General features: G+C 42.5%; 2 protein-coding genes across 8 annotated transcripts in view; one reads left to right on the top strand and one right to left on the bottom strand.

Moving 5' to 3' along the window:
* Positions 1-19,703, top strand: part of glis2b (GLIS family zinc finger 2b) — a 457,410-nt gene that overhangs the window by 93,276 nt on the left and 344,431 nt on the right. The window lies entirely within an intron of this gene.
* capn15 (calpain 15) overlaps positions 1-19,703 on the bottom strand; it is a 266,791-nt gene that overhangs the window by 12,495 nt on the left and 234,593 nt on the right. For all 6 annotated transcript variants that reach the window (XR_013500686.1, XR_013500685.1, XR_013500684.1 and 3 more), the window contains 5 exons: positions 14,216-14,424; positions 13,181-13,364; positions 6,961-7,184; positions 4,403-4,528; positions 3,477-3,629 (listed from right to left, as the gene is read on the bottom strand). Coding sequence is in view for 3 of the 6 variants with exons in the window: in XM_078240520.1 (XP_078096646.1) it covers positions 3,477-3,629; positions 4,403-4,528; positions 6,961-7,184; positions 13,181-13,364; positions 14,216-14,424 (896 nt within the window). In the remaining 3 variants the exon portion in view is untranslated. The remainder of the gene's footprint in view (positions 1-3,476; positions 3,630-4,402; positions 4,529-6,960; positions 7,185-13,180; positions 13,365-14,215; positions 14,425-19,703) is intronic.

Consider the following 19,703-nt stretch of genomic DNA (forward strand, 5'->3'; position numbering starts at 1 on the left):
CAACTCTACTCCTACACCCCCTATACTCTTCAAGAGATTCACTTGATCCCAGCTGCCTATGCATGTCATGTGCCTCTTTCTTCTTCTTGACCAGGGCCTCAATATCCTGAGTCATCCAGGGTTCCTGACTTCTGCCAGCCTTCCCTTCACTCTAAGAGGAATGTGTTTACCCTGAACCCTGGTTAACACACTTTTGAAAGCATGCTACTTACCAGACGTCCCTTTACCTTCCTACAGACTCCCCCAATTAACTTTTGAAAGTTCCTGCCTGATACCATCAAAATTGGCCTCGCCCCAATTTAGAATTTTAACTTTTGGGACAGACCTATCATTCTCCATAGCTATCTTAAAACTAATAGAATTATGGTCACTGGTCCCAAAGTGATCCCTCACTAACACTTCTGTCACCTGCCCTTCCTTATTTCCCAAGAGGAGGTCAAGTTTTGCCCCCTCTCTAGTCGGGCCATCCATATACTGAATAAGAAATTCCTCCTGAATACACTCAACAAATTTCTCTCCATCCAACCCTCTAATACTAATACAACCCTCTAATACAATATGCACTACAGCAAATCAGGTTATTTATATCGTCTCTCGAAAGGGTAAAGTATCACAATCTAATGCTGCAGTACTCGCCTGTAAATAAATCCCATCATACACAGTATTTCTTTCCTCACATTTTATAAATCACTGCTGGAGAGGTACTGCCTGAAGTATATCAAATTGCAAACTCTAATTTGACTCTGTGATTCAAACAACTCCAGCTCCTTAAACACCCCGAAAACACTTGGACTGCTAAGACTTGAGTATCTAGCGTCCACTTTCAAAAATAACCAGTAATCTGAAATAAATTAATCATCGAAGCTGAGCTTGTTGGAAAATTGATCCTCCCTCAAGCTTTGTAAAACAACTGACAAAATGTGTGTTGTCTGCGTCGAGTTGAATTTGGGTAAGATTTTGTTGTCACATGACTCTTTGAAAAAAACCTTACTGTTAATCGCTGAATTAAAGAAACCACTTCAAAGCTAAAGCTAGATACAAGTTTCCAAACTTAGGGCTATGCAGGAGATCAACTATTAACTTAGTCCAGGAAACCAGAGTTGCTTCAGCGTATGAATTACTTTAAAGAATTCAGCAATGTCTATGCTTGTTATACTTAATTACTTTCACTCCCCCACTGAGACTTGCTTTCTCCGTTGACCAACAATATGGTTGGCCTGTAAGGAATGGCAGCTAAGGCCTAAATTATGTTTCTTATGTTCACCACCATGACATCAATGTGTTTCCCAATGCGAATCCATAGAATCCTTACAGAGCAGAAGGAGCTCCAAGATGATGTACTTTTGTATCTGTAGACAAAATTCTGCCCTTTTTGTTTGGTTAGGAGCTGCCTTGAGGTTGCTGTAACTTATTACAATTCCATCTTTGAGCAGCCAGTGGCAAGGGACAACCCTCGGCCCATATGTCTGGTTTGGATTTGTGCCCAGATTTCAGCATTACAGCCTTCCAGCCCAGTGAGCTGCATAAAGGTCATACATAAACCAGTAGAAGCTTCCATTACTTGTAAATCACTTCCACTCCACAACCAGCCTATTTAATTTCATCATGTTCCAAAGCATGCATTCAATTAAGCAGCATCATTTGCAAAATGTGCGGTTCTAGTTGCCTGAGAGTGTGCTATAGAGGATGATGGCTCATCACCAAGAAGTCTAGCTGACATCAGAAACCACAGCAAAGCTTATACAGCTTCAGAGGGAGAATGCTAAAAAATAAATGGTTTTGTCTCTGGTTCTGCTGTTTTGAGTCTCCCTCCAGCACATAGAATCCCTGATAGAATAAAAGATAAGTAAACTGCATCCAAATAATCCTAAAAAACAGTATTAGAAAGAAAAAAATGTGCTTAGAGAATTCTCTGTCTGGGATCTGACCTCAGCTGGTCAGTGCCTGGGCTTTACTCACTGCCTCTCTTACAAAGGAAGCACCGACAGTGGGTGTGCAGCACAGAACACCGGATGAATGAATCCTCATTCTATCACGCAGTGTGTCCAATGGGCCGATCATAATATTCATGCAACCTTCCAATAGGTGCAAGTTAAAGGAGGTTTTCAGACACACCTATTACTGTCACTCAGGAATATAAATGCTATTTTCACTCCTGCCCCCAATGTTTTGTAATGTTCCAGCATTCCATCTTGTAGTTTTGTTGGGAATTCCCATGGGAACATATGGTGGAAGCTAGGGAAATGTAAAGCAATAAAGGATACAAAATCAATGGGAAAAGGTTATATGAAGAAATTTGGAATAGAAACAAGGACTGAAAAGGATGTTTTTCTGGGGGGGTGTGGGAATGTAAAACGTAGATATGATTTATCTAGATTTTCAAAAAGGCCTCTATAAACTGCTGCATTATAGGGAATTAGGTTGGAGAAGTGAACCTAATTCACTTCTGCAAGTGGCAGAATGAATTGCTAGTTGGCTTCGTAACACAAGGCTGAGAGTGGGAATAAAGAGTTTAGAGTTGCAGGAGGTGGGAAGTGGTGTTCCACAAGGATTAGTGTTGGGACTGTTGCTGTCCACAATTTACTAATGATTTGGACTTCTGAATCAAAGACACAACTTCTGAATCAATTAGTGGGTTAGTCAATATTGAAGAGGAATGCAGGACGAGTTACAGGAGGACATTAATAAGTTTGCAGAACGAGCAAATAATTGATAAAGTTCAACATATATAGATGTAAGATAATACATTTTGGTAGGAAAAATAGGGAGGTAATTTATTACTTGCGCACTTCTAGGTCAGGTACAGGATCTCAGAATACAAATTCAATCTCTAAAGATTTCACCACAGTTTAGCAATGTCTTTTCAAAAAAACACAAAGCAGGCACTAGGCTTTATTGCAACAAGAATAACATTGAAAAGTAGGGAAATTGTATTAAACCTGTATTGAACTTTGATTAGACCACACTTACACTGTGCGCAATTCTGGTCGCCATATTATAAAAAGGATATAGAGACATTAGAGAGGATGCAGAAAAGATTTACAAGAATGACCCCAGAAATGTGTGGATATACATATCAGGAATGGACTGACAGGCTGGGTCTCTCCTCTATGAAAAAAAGACTGAGGGGTAACCTAACCTTGAAAATTATGGAAGGTTTAGATAGCATGAATACAGAGGCCATCAAACTAAGATAATCAGGGATATCTAACAGGGAAGTCAAAAGGAGCTTCTTCATCCAAAAAACAGTAAAAATGTGAAACTCACTAGCACTGATAGTGGCTGAAGCAAATAGTAAATAGATGCATGTAAACAGATGGGAGGAGGCTCAAGTGGAGCATAAACACTGGCCTGGATGATTGGTCCGAATTACCTGCTTCTGTGTTGTATATTCTATGTAAAGCAAAGCAGATCATCGCAGTATAATAAACAGCAAAAAATGGCTCCAACTTTTCACATAAAGCATTTCCTCTTACTTGATAAAGTCGGTGTATTCCATCCAGAACACGCCCTCACTGCTTCCGTGTGCCATCAGCTCATGTCGTAAGTGTTGTGGCCAGTGCGGCCAATCATCTGACCAATTTCCACTCCATGAAAAGCGGCCCCACGGGTTCCGCAGTCTTAAAAGCCTGAACAGAAACATTGAAGAAAACATCATTTTCCCCTTTCCCAAATTAACTGAGCCTGCTATTTCAAGGATTCTGTTTAATGTAGCTCCATATGATGTGCATCCTCTTAAATGCCTACCATACCCACATAATCTTACACTGGGGCAAGGCACTTTGCACAGGAATACACCTTAAAGGACTGTTTGCAGATTGAGAAGATTGATAAGCTGTATAAACTGCTCACACAATTAAATTTAATAAGATACAGTGCTGATCCTGCCTCTATCTTGAATCTAACTGACCAGATTCAGATTAGGACAACAATAACATATCTTTATATAACACTTTCAACATAGTGCAATGGCCTAAGGTACTACTCGTGAGCACAATGAAAACAGAATCGACACTGAGTCACATAAAATGACAAAAAGCTTGGTGAGAGAAGCAGGTTTTAAGCATCTTAAAAGAAGAGAAAGGGACAGAGAGATTGGGGGCTTAGGGAGGGAATTCCAGAGTTCAGTGCCCAGGTTATTGAAGGCACAGCCACCAATGGTGGAGTTACAAAAATCAGGGAAGCACAAGAGTTCAGAGTTGGACTGCAGAAATCTGAGCTTTGAGGGGTTGGAGGAGGTTACAGAGGTTATAGGCAGTGGTAAGGCATTGAAGGGATAAAATAGGCAAGATCATAAAGTGCCTGTTCCTTACTGAGGGGCCTCAAGGTATTTAAACAGATTTCAGGGATTGTTACACCACAGCAGATGCAAGATTGTGTGTTCAGCCGCAATGTCTCTCACCTGTAACCTTGTACATCTCTGACATCAAGTATGGAATATGCATGGCGGGGCCTCAGGCCCATGGTTTCATATGTTGTGTCGTCTACTTTCATGTTTCCACCTCCACAGGAAGCACCCATCAAAAACCTAACCAAATAAGAAAAGGTTACACATATCAATAGAGACTTTCAGGCAAAAGTGCATGGATGGCTAGCACAAGTTGAACTAATATTTTAAAACACAGGGGCAGTATGATGGCACAGTGGTTAGCACTGCTGCCTCACAGCGCCAGGGACCCGGGTTCGATTCCCAGCTTAGGTCACAGTCTTTGCGGAGTCTGCACCTTCTTCCTGTATCTGCGTGTTTCCTCCAGGTGTCTGGTTTCATCCCACAGTCTGAAAGACATGCTGGTTAGGTGCATTGGCCATGCTAAATTCTCCCTCAGCGTAACCGAACAGGCGCTGGAGTGTGGCGACTAGGGGATTTTCACAGTAACTTCATTGCAGTGTTAATATAAGCCTACTTGTGACATGAATAAATAAACTTTAAAAAACTAAAACAGATTTTAAGACAGAAAGACCTCAATGCTGATCTGGATTCATCCTGTTGGTGGGACTGGGTAGCCCTTGGATTTACCCTGTTTGATGAGCTAGGAAACCCCGTTGCAGACAGAGATGGAGAGGCCACTCTGAAGGGGGGGAGGTTTAACACAGATATCAGAAGGACATATTTCACACAGAGGGTCGTGGGGGCCTGGAATGTGTTGCCGGGCAAGGTGGTGGAGGCGGACACACTGGGAACGTTTAAGACTTATCTAGACAGCTATATGAACGGAGTGGGAATGGAGGGATACAAAAGAGTGGTCTAGTTTGGACCAGGGAGCGGCGCGGGCTAATTGTTCCTTGTTTCTCGTTTCAAGGCTTCATTCTATGATCATCTTGCTGGTGCCAGTACAGAGCGAGACTGCGGATAGTTGGGAACCTGTCTCGGGGCAGGGAATTCATATGGTGTTCGTGGAAGTGGAAATGACTAGGGTTGGGAAGCATTTTCCGATCAGGGCCATTGTGATCTCCTGGACTCGTTTCGATCGCCTCAGGGGGTCGGAGAGGAATTTCCCAGATTTTCTTTCCCCATATTGGCCCTGGGGTTTTCACTCTGGGTTTTCGCCTCTCCCTGGAGATCACATGGTCTGGAATGGGGGGGTGGGGGTGAGTTAATAGGTTGTGATGAACAAAGCATCGTAGCTGTGAGGGACAGCTCGGTGGATAGGATATTGGTATGTAGATAGGCTGGAAAATTGGGCGGGGATCCTGGATTCAGGATTCAATCCTGGACCGGGGAGCGGCGCGGGCTTGGAGGGCCTGTTCCTGTGCTGTATTGTTCTTTGTTCTTTTGAGAATGTGCAGGGAATAAGACTAACTAGATAGCTCTATCAAAGAGACAGAATACACATGATGGGTATAATATCATACTGTTTCCAATTCCTGGAAAGTGCAGCATTCAGCATATGATCAAATATATGTATTACTCAATTAAATATATTAAAACACAACTTTAGTTGGCATTGATAAGTCAGCAGTATATGACAATGTTGTCATACATACATTTACAGCACTAATTACTGAGTGATAACCAGCTTTAATATACAGTTCACTCAAATTTCTACTGCTGAAGATTCAAAGCTTTGAGATGGTCAATGCTTTTAATCTACTTTTATTTAATAATGTATTTCTTTGCTGATTGATTACATTATATCCAACGTGTTGCTGAAAAAAGACATGCTGTTGAAGCTTTTCATCTTGCACTCATCAGGACAGATTCACAAAAATACCAAATTTCAAAAGGGACAAAATTTATACTGCATGAAAAGAGGAAACATACAATGGAACACAGTTTACTAATTAAAACCAAACAGTAAGAGAGTGTGTGTGCGTGTATGTGTGTGAGAGAGTGTGTGAGTGTGTACACACACGTGCGTGCGGATATTCATTACAGTAAAGTCCTGCTTTTCACAACTTTCTTTTTCATGAATTTGCTTATTTGTGCAGATGTTTTTATATAGCAGATTGCCCATTGCGGCCCAAATGTTCACTTATTGTGGTTTTAAAAATAACAAATAGAAACCAACTTTAGAAAATGCTGAAAAAAAGAACGGCTTAAGTGAAGATTAAAACATTGATGCATTTCTTACACCGGAAAGTGTACACTGCATGTATGCTGCCTGCTATTGTTTGCACGTGGATGTTCCTTGTTAGAGATTTAATTCCAAATGTGACAAATTTTACATTGATCTGTTTTATGAAACAATTTCTCCAGTAAGTTTCTCTTTAAATTTATTAAAAACTGTTTTTATTGCCTTTGATTCTTTATACACATCAGATTTTAGGATGGTTGGACCCTATCTAATTGACTCCCATTGTAAAGTACATTTGTCATTCGTGATTTCGCCATTTGCGAGCTTTCGCAGGAATGTAACCCTTGTGAATGGCTGGGCTGTACAGTACTAAAAATAGAGTGAGGAATTGAAGATTACTCATTGATAAAATGCACATTAACAAACCAGCGTAGATCTTTCTTACCCGGCTTCCTTTGAGCTCAGCATTTTGGCCCAAATGAGATCAGTATCAATGGGCTCCTCACGTGGATTTGTTGAACTAACTTGGAGCATCAGGCTCTCACAAGGGGCACCTGTCAAAGTGGCTAGTCCTTCAATAGCCCGGCCAGCCTGCAGGGCAAAGTAGGAGCCATGCAGCTTAGCTAGAGCTTTCTCGATCAGTGCGACCCACAGCTGTCTCCTCTGGGCCTGTTAACAGAAAAACATGGTCAGGCACATTACACGGACAGCTGCCTGAGCATTTACAAACAACAACAACTTATATTTATACAGCACCTTTAATGTAACCAAACATCCCGAGGTGCTTCATAGGAATGTTAACAAGAATGATGTCAGCTCACATAAAATGACATCAGATCGTGGCGGGACTCTCCGATCTTGCCCGTGCCTGCCCCGCTGTAGGTCAGAGCGGAGAATTTTGTGTTCCAACCGAAACTCCATTCGCTTTCAGCGACACCAGAGATTTCCAGCGGTGAAAGAGCACGGAGATTTTTGGTACAGAAGACCAAAGGCTTGATCAAAGAGACAGTTTTTGAGGAATATCTCAAAGACGAGAGTGATAGAGAGTTATAGAAATCCTCAGCCATTCCCGCCAGCAACATAGCAAATCCCATAGAATGATGCCCATGATAAACTGAAATTCCGCACTGGTAACTCCAGATTACCACAGAACGTTTTCAATGCCAAGCTCCAGTATTTTACAAGGTCAGGCCACTGTAAGATGTAAACAAATTGAATATAGACTTTTTCCACACATTTATTGCTTTATTGTGTTTTCGTCTGGCTTTTCAATTTGTAGCTCTTGACATACACTGAGTTTGCAGGTGTAGTGGGTTACATGGGACATGTATTCACGTGGGAATGAGACCTCCTCCACTATCACAAAGCTCCTCCACAGAAATCTGTGGGTAGAACACCTTGGATTTGACCCATCGAGATTTACTGTAACTTGTCCTTAGATTCTCCCTATAGCCACCTTGTTATTGCTCAGGATCACAGTATTAAAGATCTGGCTACCAACTTCAATTAGAGAGTACAGTGTGATCTCAGGTTGGGCAGAGTAATTAGTGGGATCGTTGGATAATTAGGCACATTTGGGATAGGAGATGTCAGCACCTTGGGAGATGTCCTCAAATTAACATCTGTAAAAATTTGGGACAAAGTTCAAACGGAATACCTAAACCTGCAGAAAACTTTCTATTAAAATTAAAAATAAATTCTGCTTCCAACCACTGAAAGCCAGCTGCCTGATTCAGTAAATGGTCTTGTTCCATCCAAGTGCATAGTGGAAGCTCTGTGCAGCTCAACAGCCCAGCATTTGCTTTCAACGGGGGAAGAGCAGATATGGCGATTAAACCTTCAGTATTGTGGTGAAAAATGTATGTATTATTCTGTCATAAAACAGACAACGGTGGGATTTTCCATACGAGAATTTTGTGCAAGTTTTTCACAGTGGTGGAAGCAGCCTGCCATTGGCTAGCAGCAGGATCTTCTGGTCTTGTCAACGGGCATTCCCACTGAATGTACCCTTTGTCGCTGTGAAACTCATGGCGAGGGTGCACCGTCAGCAGGACTGGAAGATCCCACCGGTGTGAATGGCCGGAAAGTTCCGGCCCAAGTATAGTTGGCCTACTGTAACATGGGCAAGCACCAAGTACCCTGATCACTGTGATTGATCCAGTGTTGGTGACAGTATCCTAAGGATGGAGAAAGAAACATAATTGGAAATCTTGCATTTACATTGTGCCCTGTCTCATCTTTCTGTTGTTTTGTAGGAAAAAATTCCTGCTTGGAATAGTTTAAAAATAGTACTAATAGCTCCACATGAATGGATATCAGTATCAAGCGGGATTTTACATGCCCTTCCCACAACTTCAGAGGCGGTCCGCCATTGGCCAGCGGCAGGATCTTGTGTTTCCGTCGTTGTCAATGGGGGTTCCAGTTGTTTGCAACCCCAGTCACTGAGGGATCCATGGCAGGGGTTTGCCATCAGTAGAAATTCCGGTCATTGAATAAGGAAGTGACATAACACACGAGCCTTCCTTGCTTCAAAGGTTCAGGAGGAGAGAAAATGGAAGAAAAAGAGGGTGGAGAAGGGAGATGTGGAACAAGAGCCAACTGTTATGATAGTTGCTTTATTGTTATGGAGGGTGGAATATAGATCATTATGATTGTTGCTGGCAAAATTGAAGCTTTTAAAATTGTCGTTAATCCAAAAACTGCCATTGTTAGTGGGTAAAAAGCAGCCCACATGATTTGCTCTGTTACACTGTACATTCAATGTTTCCATCACTTACACAGTTTTGGATTGAAATAGCTGTGGACGTTTAACAGAATTAATGCAGATTAATGTGTGCAAATCAGCTAGATTGCACCATTGAGTCGACGACTTGTCACTTGTATAGCACTGACTTCATCTTACAGCCTCTGATGATATTTCACACTGTACTATTGCATGTAACAGAATATCATTATTCAAGGATTCTAATAATTTCCTGCATACATTTTTAAAAAATGATTTTAATTTCGAAATGATTATGATCGCCAGCTGAGTATAGACATCATCAAGAGGAAGAATGGAAATTCTAGTCAGGAAATGTGTTCAAAGTCTATTTTAGAATTACATTCTAGCAATTCTGGGCAGTAAGGTGGAATTACCTGAGCACTTTGAAGATGACAGCTTTCCCACTGCAAGAAATAGTCAGTACATAAAATGATGGAGACACAACTTAGATCTCATGAGTGTGATTTAAGACTAGATTGGTGGCATTTCACTTACTAACCAAGGTCAGAAAAGGCAGGATGGAGAAGGACTTTTTAAAATTACTTTAGGGCAGTGGCATTTTACTTCATCAACAATTCACAATGCAAAACAAAAACGCGTTTCCTCAATGGAAATTTTTGCCAAGAATCAGGAATGTTCCATAAGTATCTTACAGCCCCAAAGTACACAATCAACCACCTGACTCACTCTTTTTATTTCGAAGGATGGAATTTTCTTCTTTCACAATACTGAGCTATGGAGCTGCTCACTTACCTTCACTGCAAAAGGCTTGGGATTTTAAAAATTTGTTCTCACAACGTGGGCGATAGTGCCGAGGCCACATTAATTGTAAGTCCCTACTTGCTCAGAGAAAGCGATGGACCTTCTCCTTGAACTGCTGCAGACCTTGCTGTAGAAGATGCTGTCACACTGCCTTTAGAAAACCAATTCCAGGATTTTTGTCCAGCAACAATAAAGAAACAGTGATCCACATCTGTGTCAGGATGGTGTATGATCTGGAATGGAACTTGGAAACAATGATGTTCCCATCGTGTGGCTGCCTTTTGTTTCTCTGTTGTAGAGATTGCAGGGACAAGGAGGTGCTGTTGAAATGATCTTGGCGAGTTGCTTCATTGCACCCTTCATTGCAGATAGGAAGCAAAGAGTTGGCATAAATGGGTCTTTTTCTGATTGGCAGTCAGTGACTAGTGGGGTTCCACAGGGATCTGTGCTAAGATTCCAACTGTTCATATTATATATTAACGATTTGGAAGAGGGAACAGAATGTATTATCTCTAATTTGCAGATAATACAAAGTTGGATGGGAGGGTGAGCTATGAGGAGGATCAGAGATGCTTCAACGTGATTTGGACAGGCTATGTGTGTGGGCATATGCAATCTAATGTGGATAAATGTGAGGTTGTCCACTTTGGTAGCAATAATAGGAAGGCAGGTTACTTCTTGAATGGATACTCAGCAAGAGATTGGTTCCTTGCGCATCAGTCACTGAAAGTAAGCGTGCAGGTACAGCAGGCAGTAAAGGCGGCAAATGGTATGTTGGCCTTCATAGCGAGAGGATTTGAGTATAAGGATAGGGATAAGGATGTTTTGCTGCAATTGTATAGAGCGTTGGTGAGGCCATGCCTGGAGTATTGTGCGCAGTTTTGGTGTCCTTATCTGAGGGAGGATGTCCTTTCTATAGAGGGAGTACAGCAAAGGTTTACCAGGTAATTCCTGGGATGGCAGGTCTGTCATATGAGGAGAAACTAAGTCAGTTAGGATTATATTCACTGGAATTTAGAAGAGTGAGAAGGGATCTCATAGAAACTTATAAAATTCTAACAGGGTTAGACAGAGTAGATTCACAAAGAATGGTGGGGAGTCCAGAATTAGGGGTCATAGTGTGAGGATAAGGGGAGAAATCTTTTAGAACTGAGATGAGGAGAAATTTCTTCACCTAGAGGGTGGTGAATGTATAGAATTCACTACCACAGAAAGTAGTTGAGGCCAAAAATGTGTGATTTCAAGAAGAAATTAGATATAGCTCTAGGGGCTAAAGGGATTCATGGATATGGGGGTCGGGGGAGGGGGGGGGGGGGTTCGGGGAGGCATCATGATTTGAATTCGATGATCAGCCATGATCAAAATGAACCGCTGAGCAGGGTCGAAGGGCCGAATGGCCTACTCCTGCTTCTGGCTTCTAGGTTTCTATCCTGCAGATCCTATAATCTGTTAGCTATGTGCACGTATGATGGAGGGGGTGGGTATTTATCCAGGGATGGGGTAAGAGGGTGGCAATAAGCAATCTGTTCTGTCCTGAATGCAAGAATTCCCCGTGTATTACACTCCTGGTTTTGAGAGAATTGAGGAATGAGCAGATGAGTCACTTGTGACAGATTGTCCAGCCTGTACCTTGCTTTTGGAGTCATATTTTTGATATGGCTGATCCAGTTCAGCTTCTGGACAAGGATTGCTCCCGTTGTCAATACCATGGAAATCAACAATAATGGTGTCATTGGAGGTCAGAGGAGGTTTAGCATTCCCAGGCTGAGGATGGTCATTGCTTGGCATCTATGGGGTGTAAATGTTACCCGTCACTTATCAGCCCAAACCAGGTCCTGCTGGAAAAGCTGCTCTATTATTGGTGTAGTGTGATTGGAAGTTAATGCAGTATTATCAGCAAATTGCTCCTCTCCTGATAAAAGAGAAAAAGTCATCAACAAAGTATGTGAATGTGGTTGGGTTATACCATCCTGTGCTGTTCAGGGGTTGTGATGAGTGGTTTCTAACAACCACAAGCATCTTCCTTGATGCCAGCCAGATCAAAGCAATTGGACTTCCACCCCATTCTGTACTCGTCTGGCTTAAACAGAAAGCCTTGGGGAAGTGATTTGTTGTATCGAATACAAATAAGAAGCCACCTTTTGTAGAACAAGGATCATTCATTGCTTCGTCCTTGTGGCAAATAAAGTAGTGACTATCAACAGCACAGGCTTGTAGCTGTCAAACTCATCCAGCCAAATTCAGAGTCAAAGGCTTAACTGGAAATCTTTAAATGGAACTAGTGCCATTTTTAATATTTCACACCCTACAAGATCCAAACGTGCAAGAGGATTCTGGCCAAGTGATTCCGAGTTACCAAATAACCCTACAACCTATGGCAGAGAGACTAAAGCTAAGAGCTAGATATCAATGTATATTGGAGATGGCAGTCATTTGAGAAAATTTAATTTCTGTCCTGACTGAAAAAGTGCCATGTCACCATCACACACCATAAACTACTAGCACCACACACCACAATCATCAGCACAGTATCAGCACAGATCACTATCATTGTTACTGTCCCATCACATGCAACTGCCAATCGCCACCATCACCACCATGTGCCATCGTCATAGTCATGTCACACTCCACTGTTAATTGCCACTCTTACCGTTGCTAATTAATCCAATTTCATTGAAAATTTACTCACTGAAGTATTTACTTTCTATGCAAAATTTTAATAGGCTAATTGTGTTCCACTGGGAATCCATAATTATCTGAAGATTTATCATTTGTTATTTAAATCTATTGGTGAGGTAAATAGAATTTATTCCACATCATAAACCTAGTTGATTACAGGAACAAAATAGCAAGTACACAAAAGATCACTATACAATTTCAAAACTAAACAGACTTAATTTTTAACTGGAGACCAGTCAAACAATTGACACTCAGGAAAGACAAGGAGCAAAATTTTGATAGGAGGAACAGGAGACCATTCAGTCCCTCCAACACATCATAGCTGACTTATACTTCAACCCCATTAAGCGGTAGGTGTTTCATGTTCCTGCAAGGCAGCCCTGTTTGATTCTATGTTTACAATTAACACTAGACAGGGTTGCGTGTTGTTGATTAAGATTGAAGCATAAAATCATCTTACCTGAGAAAAAAGAAGATAGCCATATTCATCACACGGCAACATATCATCCACCAGCACTGTTATCCACGTCCCATCCTTGCACAGCCGAACCTGGTAGGCTCCCTCATGGCAGATAGATCGGGTGATCATGACCCTCTCCACCAACTCAGGCCGCTCAGCAAGCACAGCAAGTGCACTCAGAAACCTGGCACAGAGTGTAAAAGGTCAGTCAAAAGGGCCAGAGAACTAAACAGCAGGAATTTGTTCATCTCAACATCTTAAACACACACTAGAAAAGTAATGGTGAATTTGTGGGATTACAGGGATAGAGCAGGAGAGGGGGTTTGGGTAAGGCACCCTGTCAGAGAGTTGGTGCAGACTCAATGGGCTGCAGGGCCTCCTTCTGCATTGTAGGGATTCAATAATTTCTAGGCACCATCCTGAATTCAGCTTCATCTAACATGACAACGGAAGTGTTTATTTGCAGGGGGTATTGGCTTGGATTAATTTGATGTGGAGATGCCGGCGTTGGACTGGGGTAAACACAGTAAGAAGTTTAACAACACCAGGTTAAAGTCCAACAGGTTTATTTGGTAGCAAAAGCCACACTTGGATTAATTTGCCAGATTTTGTACAGTGTTTGCTTCATATTAGCAACAGGACAAAGTTAAGGCTTTGCTTGTTGCAGTATTCCCATCGGCGGGTTTCTCCTGTGCTACTTTGTGACTAAAAGGAAAGCAAAGTTGAACATTTCTTTCGCTTCCCAATTTCACCAGCACAGTGCTGGGAATCAGTGGTATGAGCAGCACAGGACGACAGGAGACAGGTCAAAACCCAGTACGATCTGGACTGCTCAGGAAATGCAGACATCTGCCTGTGGTGACCGCAGTGCAGAAAAGTAATTAAAAAGATTACCTTTGAAGTTTGTGCCGCAGAGCAAGTTCAGAAGAATACTGCAAGTACCAATCTCCAAACAGCATGCATGGAAATACTGCAGAAGCGGCGAGATTCTACCCCAACCTACTCTATATACAGGACGCGCACCTTGGCACATACCAGCAATTCCCCAGCAGCCCCTGGGAGATGTCAGATGGACGCGGGGTTCTGAAGATGGACCATTTGACATTCCGATCTTTGAAAGTGTTGCAGCTGATTTCATGAGGCCGCAGCCACTGCTTCACCCTCTGCTGTACGCTGTCCCCCTCTGGGAATCCCACAGATTGCGGGCCTGGGGGGAAGCTGTCATCCACAAAATTCACATTGTTCTGGAAGAGAGAGAAAATGTCACTTATTTTAGGAAGCAGGATAAAGAGTGCACAGCAGAGAATATCATTCTATATATAATTCCCTCAGCTCGACCCAGCACCAGCGTATTTTTTCATACCATAAGGGTATTGTTCTAACAGTGAACTCCCTGCCTGGCCACCACGAGGAACCAGACGGAGGTCAGACTGAGAATGGCCACTTGGGATGCATGACATGTTTCTTAAGGGCTCTTTAAAACCTACCTCTTTGACCAAGCTTTTGGTCACTTGCCCTAATATTTCCTTATGTGGCTTGGTGTCAAGAGTAATTTATGAATACCCACCTTTGAAGCACCTTGGGACATTTTACTATATTAAAAGGTGCTATATAAATGCCGGTTGTTTTAAAACTGCCTTTAGCTCAGAACATGAGCTGAGCAACAAATCTACTTCTTCCATGTTGCTTTTGGGCTGTAACTTAAAATTTACTGATCTTAATCCTGCACTTTATATGTTTTTGTAATCAAGCTTTGCTTTCTGATACATTGCATATGATCAACTATCAACATTAAAGTTCTTGTCAAGTATAAAGCAAAGTAGATCATATTTGACATAGCACTTAACATTCAATTGTAAAAACATTTTAGAACAAATTGATTTGCTGATTTTGTAAATAAATGGATCATAGAACATAACAGCGCAGTACAGGCCCTTCGGCCCTCGGTGTTGCGCCGAGCAGTGAAACCAATCTAAAGCCCATCTAACCTACACTATTCCAATATCATCCATATGTTTATCCAATGACCATTTAAATGCCCTTAATGTTGGCGAGTCCACGACTGCTGCAGACAGGGCATTCCACGCCCTTACTACTCTCTGAGTAAAGAACCTACCTCTGACATCTGTCCTATATCTATCACCCCTCAATTGAAAGCTATGTCCCCTCGTGCCAGCTATCACCACCCGAGGAAAAAGGCTCTCACTGTCCACCCTATCTAATCCTCTGATCATCTTGTATGCCTCTATTAAGTCACTTCTTAACCTTCTCTCTAATGAAAACAACCTCAAGTCCCTCAGCCTTTCCTCATAAGACCTTCCCACCATACCAGGCAACATCCCAGTAAATCTCCTCTGCATCCTTTCCAATGCTTCCACATCCTTACCATAATGCGGCGACCAGAACTGTACAAAGAACAAAGAACAGTACAGCACAGGAAACAGGCCCTTCGGCCCTCCAAGCCTGTGCCGCTCCTTGGTCCAACTAGACCAATCGTTTGTATCCCTCCATTCCCAGGCTGCTCATGTGACTATCCAGGTAAGTCTTAAACGATGTCAGCGTGCCTGCCGCACCAGAGTTTTGTACAGCTGCAACATGACCTCCTGGCTCCGAAACTCAATCCCTCTACCAATAAAAGCTAACACTCCGTACGCCTTCTTAACAACCCTATCAACCTGGGTGCCAACTTTCAGGGATCTATGCACATGGACACCGAGATCTCTCTGCTCATCCACACTACCAAGTATCTTACCATTAGCCCAGTACTCTGTAATCCTGTTACTCCTTTCAAAGTGAATCACCTCACACTTTTCCGCATTGAACTCCATTTGCCACCTCTCAGCCCAGCTCTGCAGCTTATCTATGTCCCTCTTTAACCTGCAACAACCTTCCGCACTGTCCACAACTCCACCGACTTTAGTGTCATCCGCAAATTTACTAACCCATCCTTCTATGCCCTCATCCAGGTCATTTATAAAAATGACAAACAGCAGTGGCCCCAAAACAGATCCTTGCGGTACACCACTAGTAACTGAACTCCAGGATGAACATTTCCCATCAACCACCACCCTCTGTCTTCTTACAGCTAGCCAATTTCTGATCCAAACTGCTAAATCACCCTCAATTCCATGTCTCCGTATTTTCTGCAATAGCTTAGGGAACCTCTTCAATTCCATGTCTCCGTATTTTCTGCAATAGCTTAGGGAACCTCTTCAATTCCATGTCTCCGTATTTTCTGCAATAGCTTAGGGAACCTTGTCAAAAGCTTTACTGAAATCCATATACACTACATCAACTGCTTTACCCTCATCCACCTCTTTGGGGACCTTCTCAAAGAACTCAATAAGGTTTGTGAGGCACGACCTACCCTTCACAAAACTGTGTTGACTATCCCGAATCAGATTATTCCTTTCTAGATGATTATAAATCCTATCTCTTATAATCCTTTCCAAAACTTTGCCCACAACAGAAGTAAGGCTCACTGGTCTATAATTACCAGGATTGTCTCTACTCCCCTTCTTGAACAAGGGGACAACATTTGCTATCCTCCAGTCTTCTGGCACTATTCCGGTAGACAATGACGACATAAAGATCAAAGCCAAAGGCTCTGCAATCTCCTCCCTAGCTTCCCAGAGAATCCTAGGATAAATCCCATCCGGCCCAGGGGACTTATCTATTTTCCAGAATTGCTAACACCTCCTCCTTATTAATCTCAATCCCGTCTAGTCCAATAGCCCGTATGTCAGTATTCTCCTCGACAACATTGTCTTTTTCCTGCGTGAATACTGATGAAAAATATTCATTTAGCGCCTCTCCTGTCTCTTCAGACTCCACGCACAACTTCCCACTACTGTCCTTGACTGGCCCCAATCTTACCCTAGTCATTCTTTTATTCCTGACATACCTATAGAAAGCTTTAGGGTTTTCCTTGATCCTACCTGCCAAAGACTTCTCATGTCCCCTCCTGGCTCTTCTTAGCTCTCTCTTTAGGTCCTTCCTGGCTAACTTGTAACTCTCAAGCGTCCTGAGCCTTCACGTCTCATCTTTACATAAGCCTCCTTCTTCCTCTTCACAAGAGATTCAACTTCTTTCGTAAACCACGGTTCCCTCGCTCGAGTACTTCCTCCCTGCCTGACAGGTACATACTTATCAAGGAGACGCAGTAGCTGTTCCTTGAACAAACTCCACATTTCAATTGTGCCCATCCCCTGCAGTTTCCTTCCCCAACCTATGCATCCTAAATCTCGCCTAATCGCATCATAATTTCCTTTCCCCCAGCTATAACTCTTGCCCTTCGGTATATACCGATCCCTTTCCAACGCTAAAGTAAACGTAACCGAATTGTGGTCACTATCACCAAAGTGCTCAGCTACCTCCAACTCTAACACCTGGTCAGGTTCATTACCCAGTACCAAATCCAATGTGGCCTCGCCTCTTATTGGCCTATCTACATACTGTGTCAGGAAACCCTCCTGCACACATTGGACAAAAACTGACCCCTCTAAAGCACTTGAACTATAGCTTTTCCAGTCAATATTTGTAAAGTTAAAGTCCCCCATAACAACTACCCTGTTACTTTCGCTCCTATCCAGAATCATCTTTGCAATCCTTTCCTCTACATCTCTGGAACTTTTCGGAGGCCTATAGAAAAATCCCAACAGGGTGACCTCTCCTTTCCTGTTTCTAACCTCAGCCCATACTACCTCAGTAGACGAGTCCTCATCAAATGTCCTTTCTGCCACCGTAATACTGTCCTTGACTAACAATGCCACACCTCCACCTCTTTTACCACCTTCCCTGATCTTACGGATACATCTAAACCCCGGAACCTGCAACAACCATTCCGGTCCCTGCTCTAGCCATGTCTCCGAAATGGCCACAACATCGAAGTCCCAGGTACCAACCCATGCTGCAAGTTCACCCACCTTATTCCAGATGCTGCTGGTGTTGAAGTATACACACTTCAAACCACCTTCCTGCCTGCCAGTACACTCCTGCGACGTTGAAACCTTATCCATGACCTCACTACTCTCAACCTCCTGTACACTGGAGCTACAATTCAGGTTCCCATCCCCCTGCTGAATTAGTTTAAACCCTCCCGAAGAGCATTAGCAAATTTCCCCCCCAGGATATTGGTACCCCTCTGATTCAGATGAGAGAGTAACAAGAGAGATCTGTGGATCAGAGAGCAACAAGGAATTGAAAAAGATAAGCACCTTAAGAAAGAGTCAGTCTCAAAAAAAGCCGTTTAAGGATACACCAGAAATTGAAATATAGATTTTTTTCAAATTAAAAATGAATATTAAACTTAATAAATTTTATGAATTTAATCTGAGGATTACTAATTGATGAGACAGCTCTGATTTTATTCCAGTGGGAGGCACTAAAGTGGCAGAGAGAAGTAAAGCAATATTTTAACTCACTTGAAACTCATTCAGAGTTAAAATCAGGCCGACAGAACTAGGCTCCATAGAATCCCTACAGTGCAGGAGGAGGCCATGTGGCCTATCGAGTCTGTACCGACTCAGCATCTCACCCAGCCCAATCCCCTGCCCCAACTCCGTAAACCCTTTACCATGGCTAATCCAACTAACCTACACATCTTGGGACACTAAAGGGGCAATTTACCATGGCCAATCCACCTAACCTGTACATCTTTGGACTGTGGGAGCAAACTGGAGTACCCGGAGGAAACCCATGCAGACACGGGGAGAACCCCAAGAACCCGAAATAGCCATAGAGCAAGTTTGCTATGTTACTTGTGTGCGAGGGCAGGGGATTGCTGAGCGGGTCATTCCTGTCTCTCCTACCTTCACATTGCAAAATAGTAACTTGCACTCAGACTTCTGCCAGTACTAAGTTGAAGTTTTGGCTGGTGACTGTGTGGATATTGAGTGAAGGGTGACCTCAGCAAGAAGAGAGTTGAAAAAAATACAAAACAAGTGTCACAAATTTTCTTCCTCCTACTCCTGAGCACAAGAATGGGTTGGGGTACAGTCCCCATGGACCTCAGAGTTACTCCCATGGGGCTGGGGTTCAGCCTCCACAACTTTGTAAACAAACCCCCTCAATCCCACAGCCTGATTGTTCCTGGTCACCGTCTCTTTCAGGTTTATCTTTAAACCCTAGTAAATGCTATTACTGATTACTTCAGTAGCTCTTTGTGGTATTGCACTCCATCTTCTAATAATCCTGTGTGTGGAAAAAACCTATCTAATATTAATCCCAAACTTACGTTCCTAACTTATATTTCTAAATTTATTTGCAGTACTACAAAAATTAAGTAAAACCTTTTTACCAGAGAAACAGAGTGAGCCCAAAGCAGGTATAAAGGCAGCAACAGGTGCTGACATACCTGCTGAGATTTTCTGTATTCTTTGTATTCTTTTACAATTTTCCCCATTACTCTCTGCATTCTGCTGGGTTTTTGATTGTAGTTTGTACCTGACATGTCAGAAATTGTCTTTCCCTGTTTATTTTAATCTCTATTTTATTTTACTATGCAGGCTATGGATGTACCATC

The sequence above is a fragment of the Mustelus asterias genome, chromosome 23, assembly GCF_964213995.1.
Source record: "Mustelus asterias chromosome 23, sMusAst1.hap1.1, whole genome shotgun sequence".
In the NCBI taxonomy this organism is placed as follows: domain Eukaryota; kingdom Metazoa; phylum Chordata; class Chondrichthyes; order Carcharhiniformes; family Triakidae; genus Mustelus; species Mustelus asterias.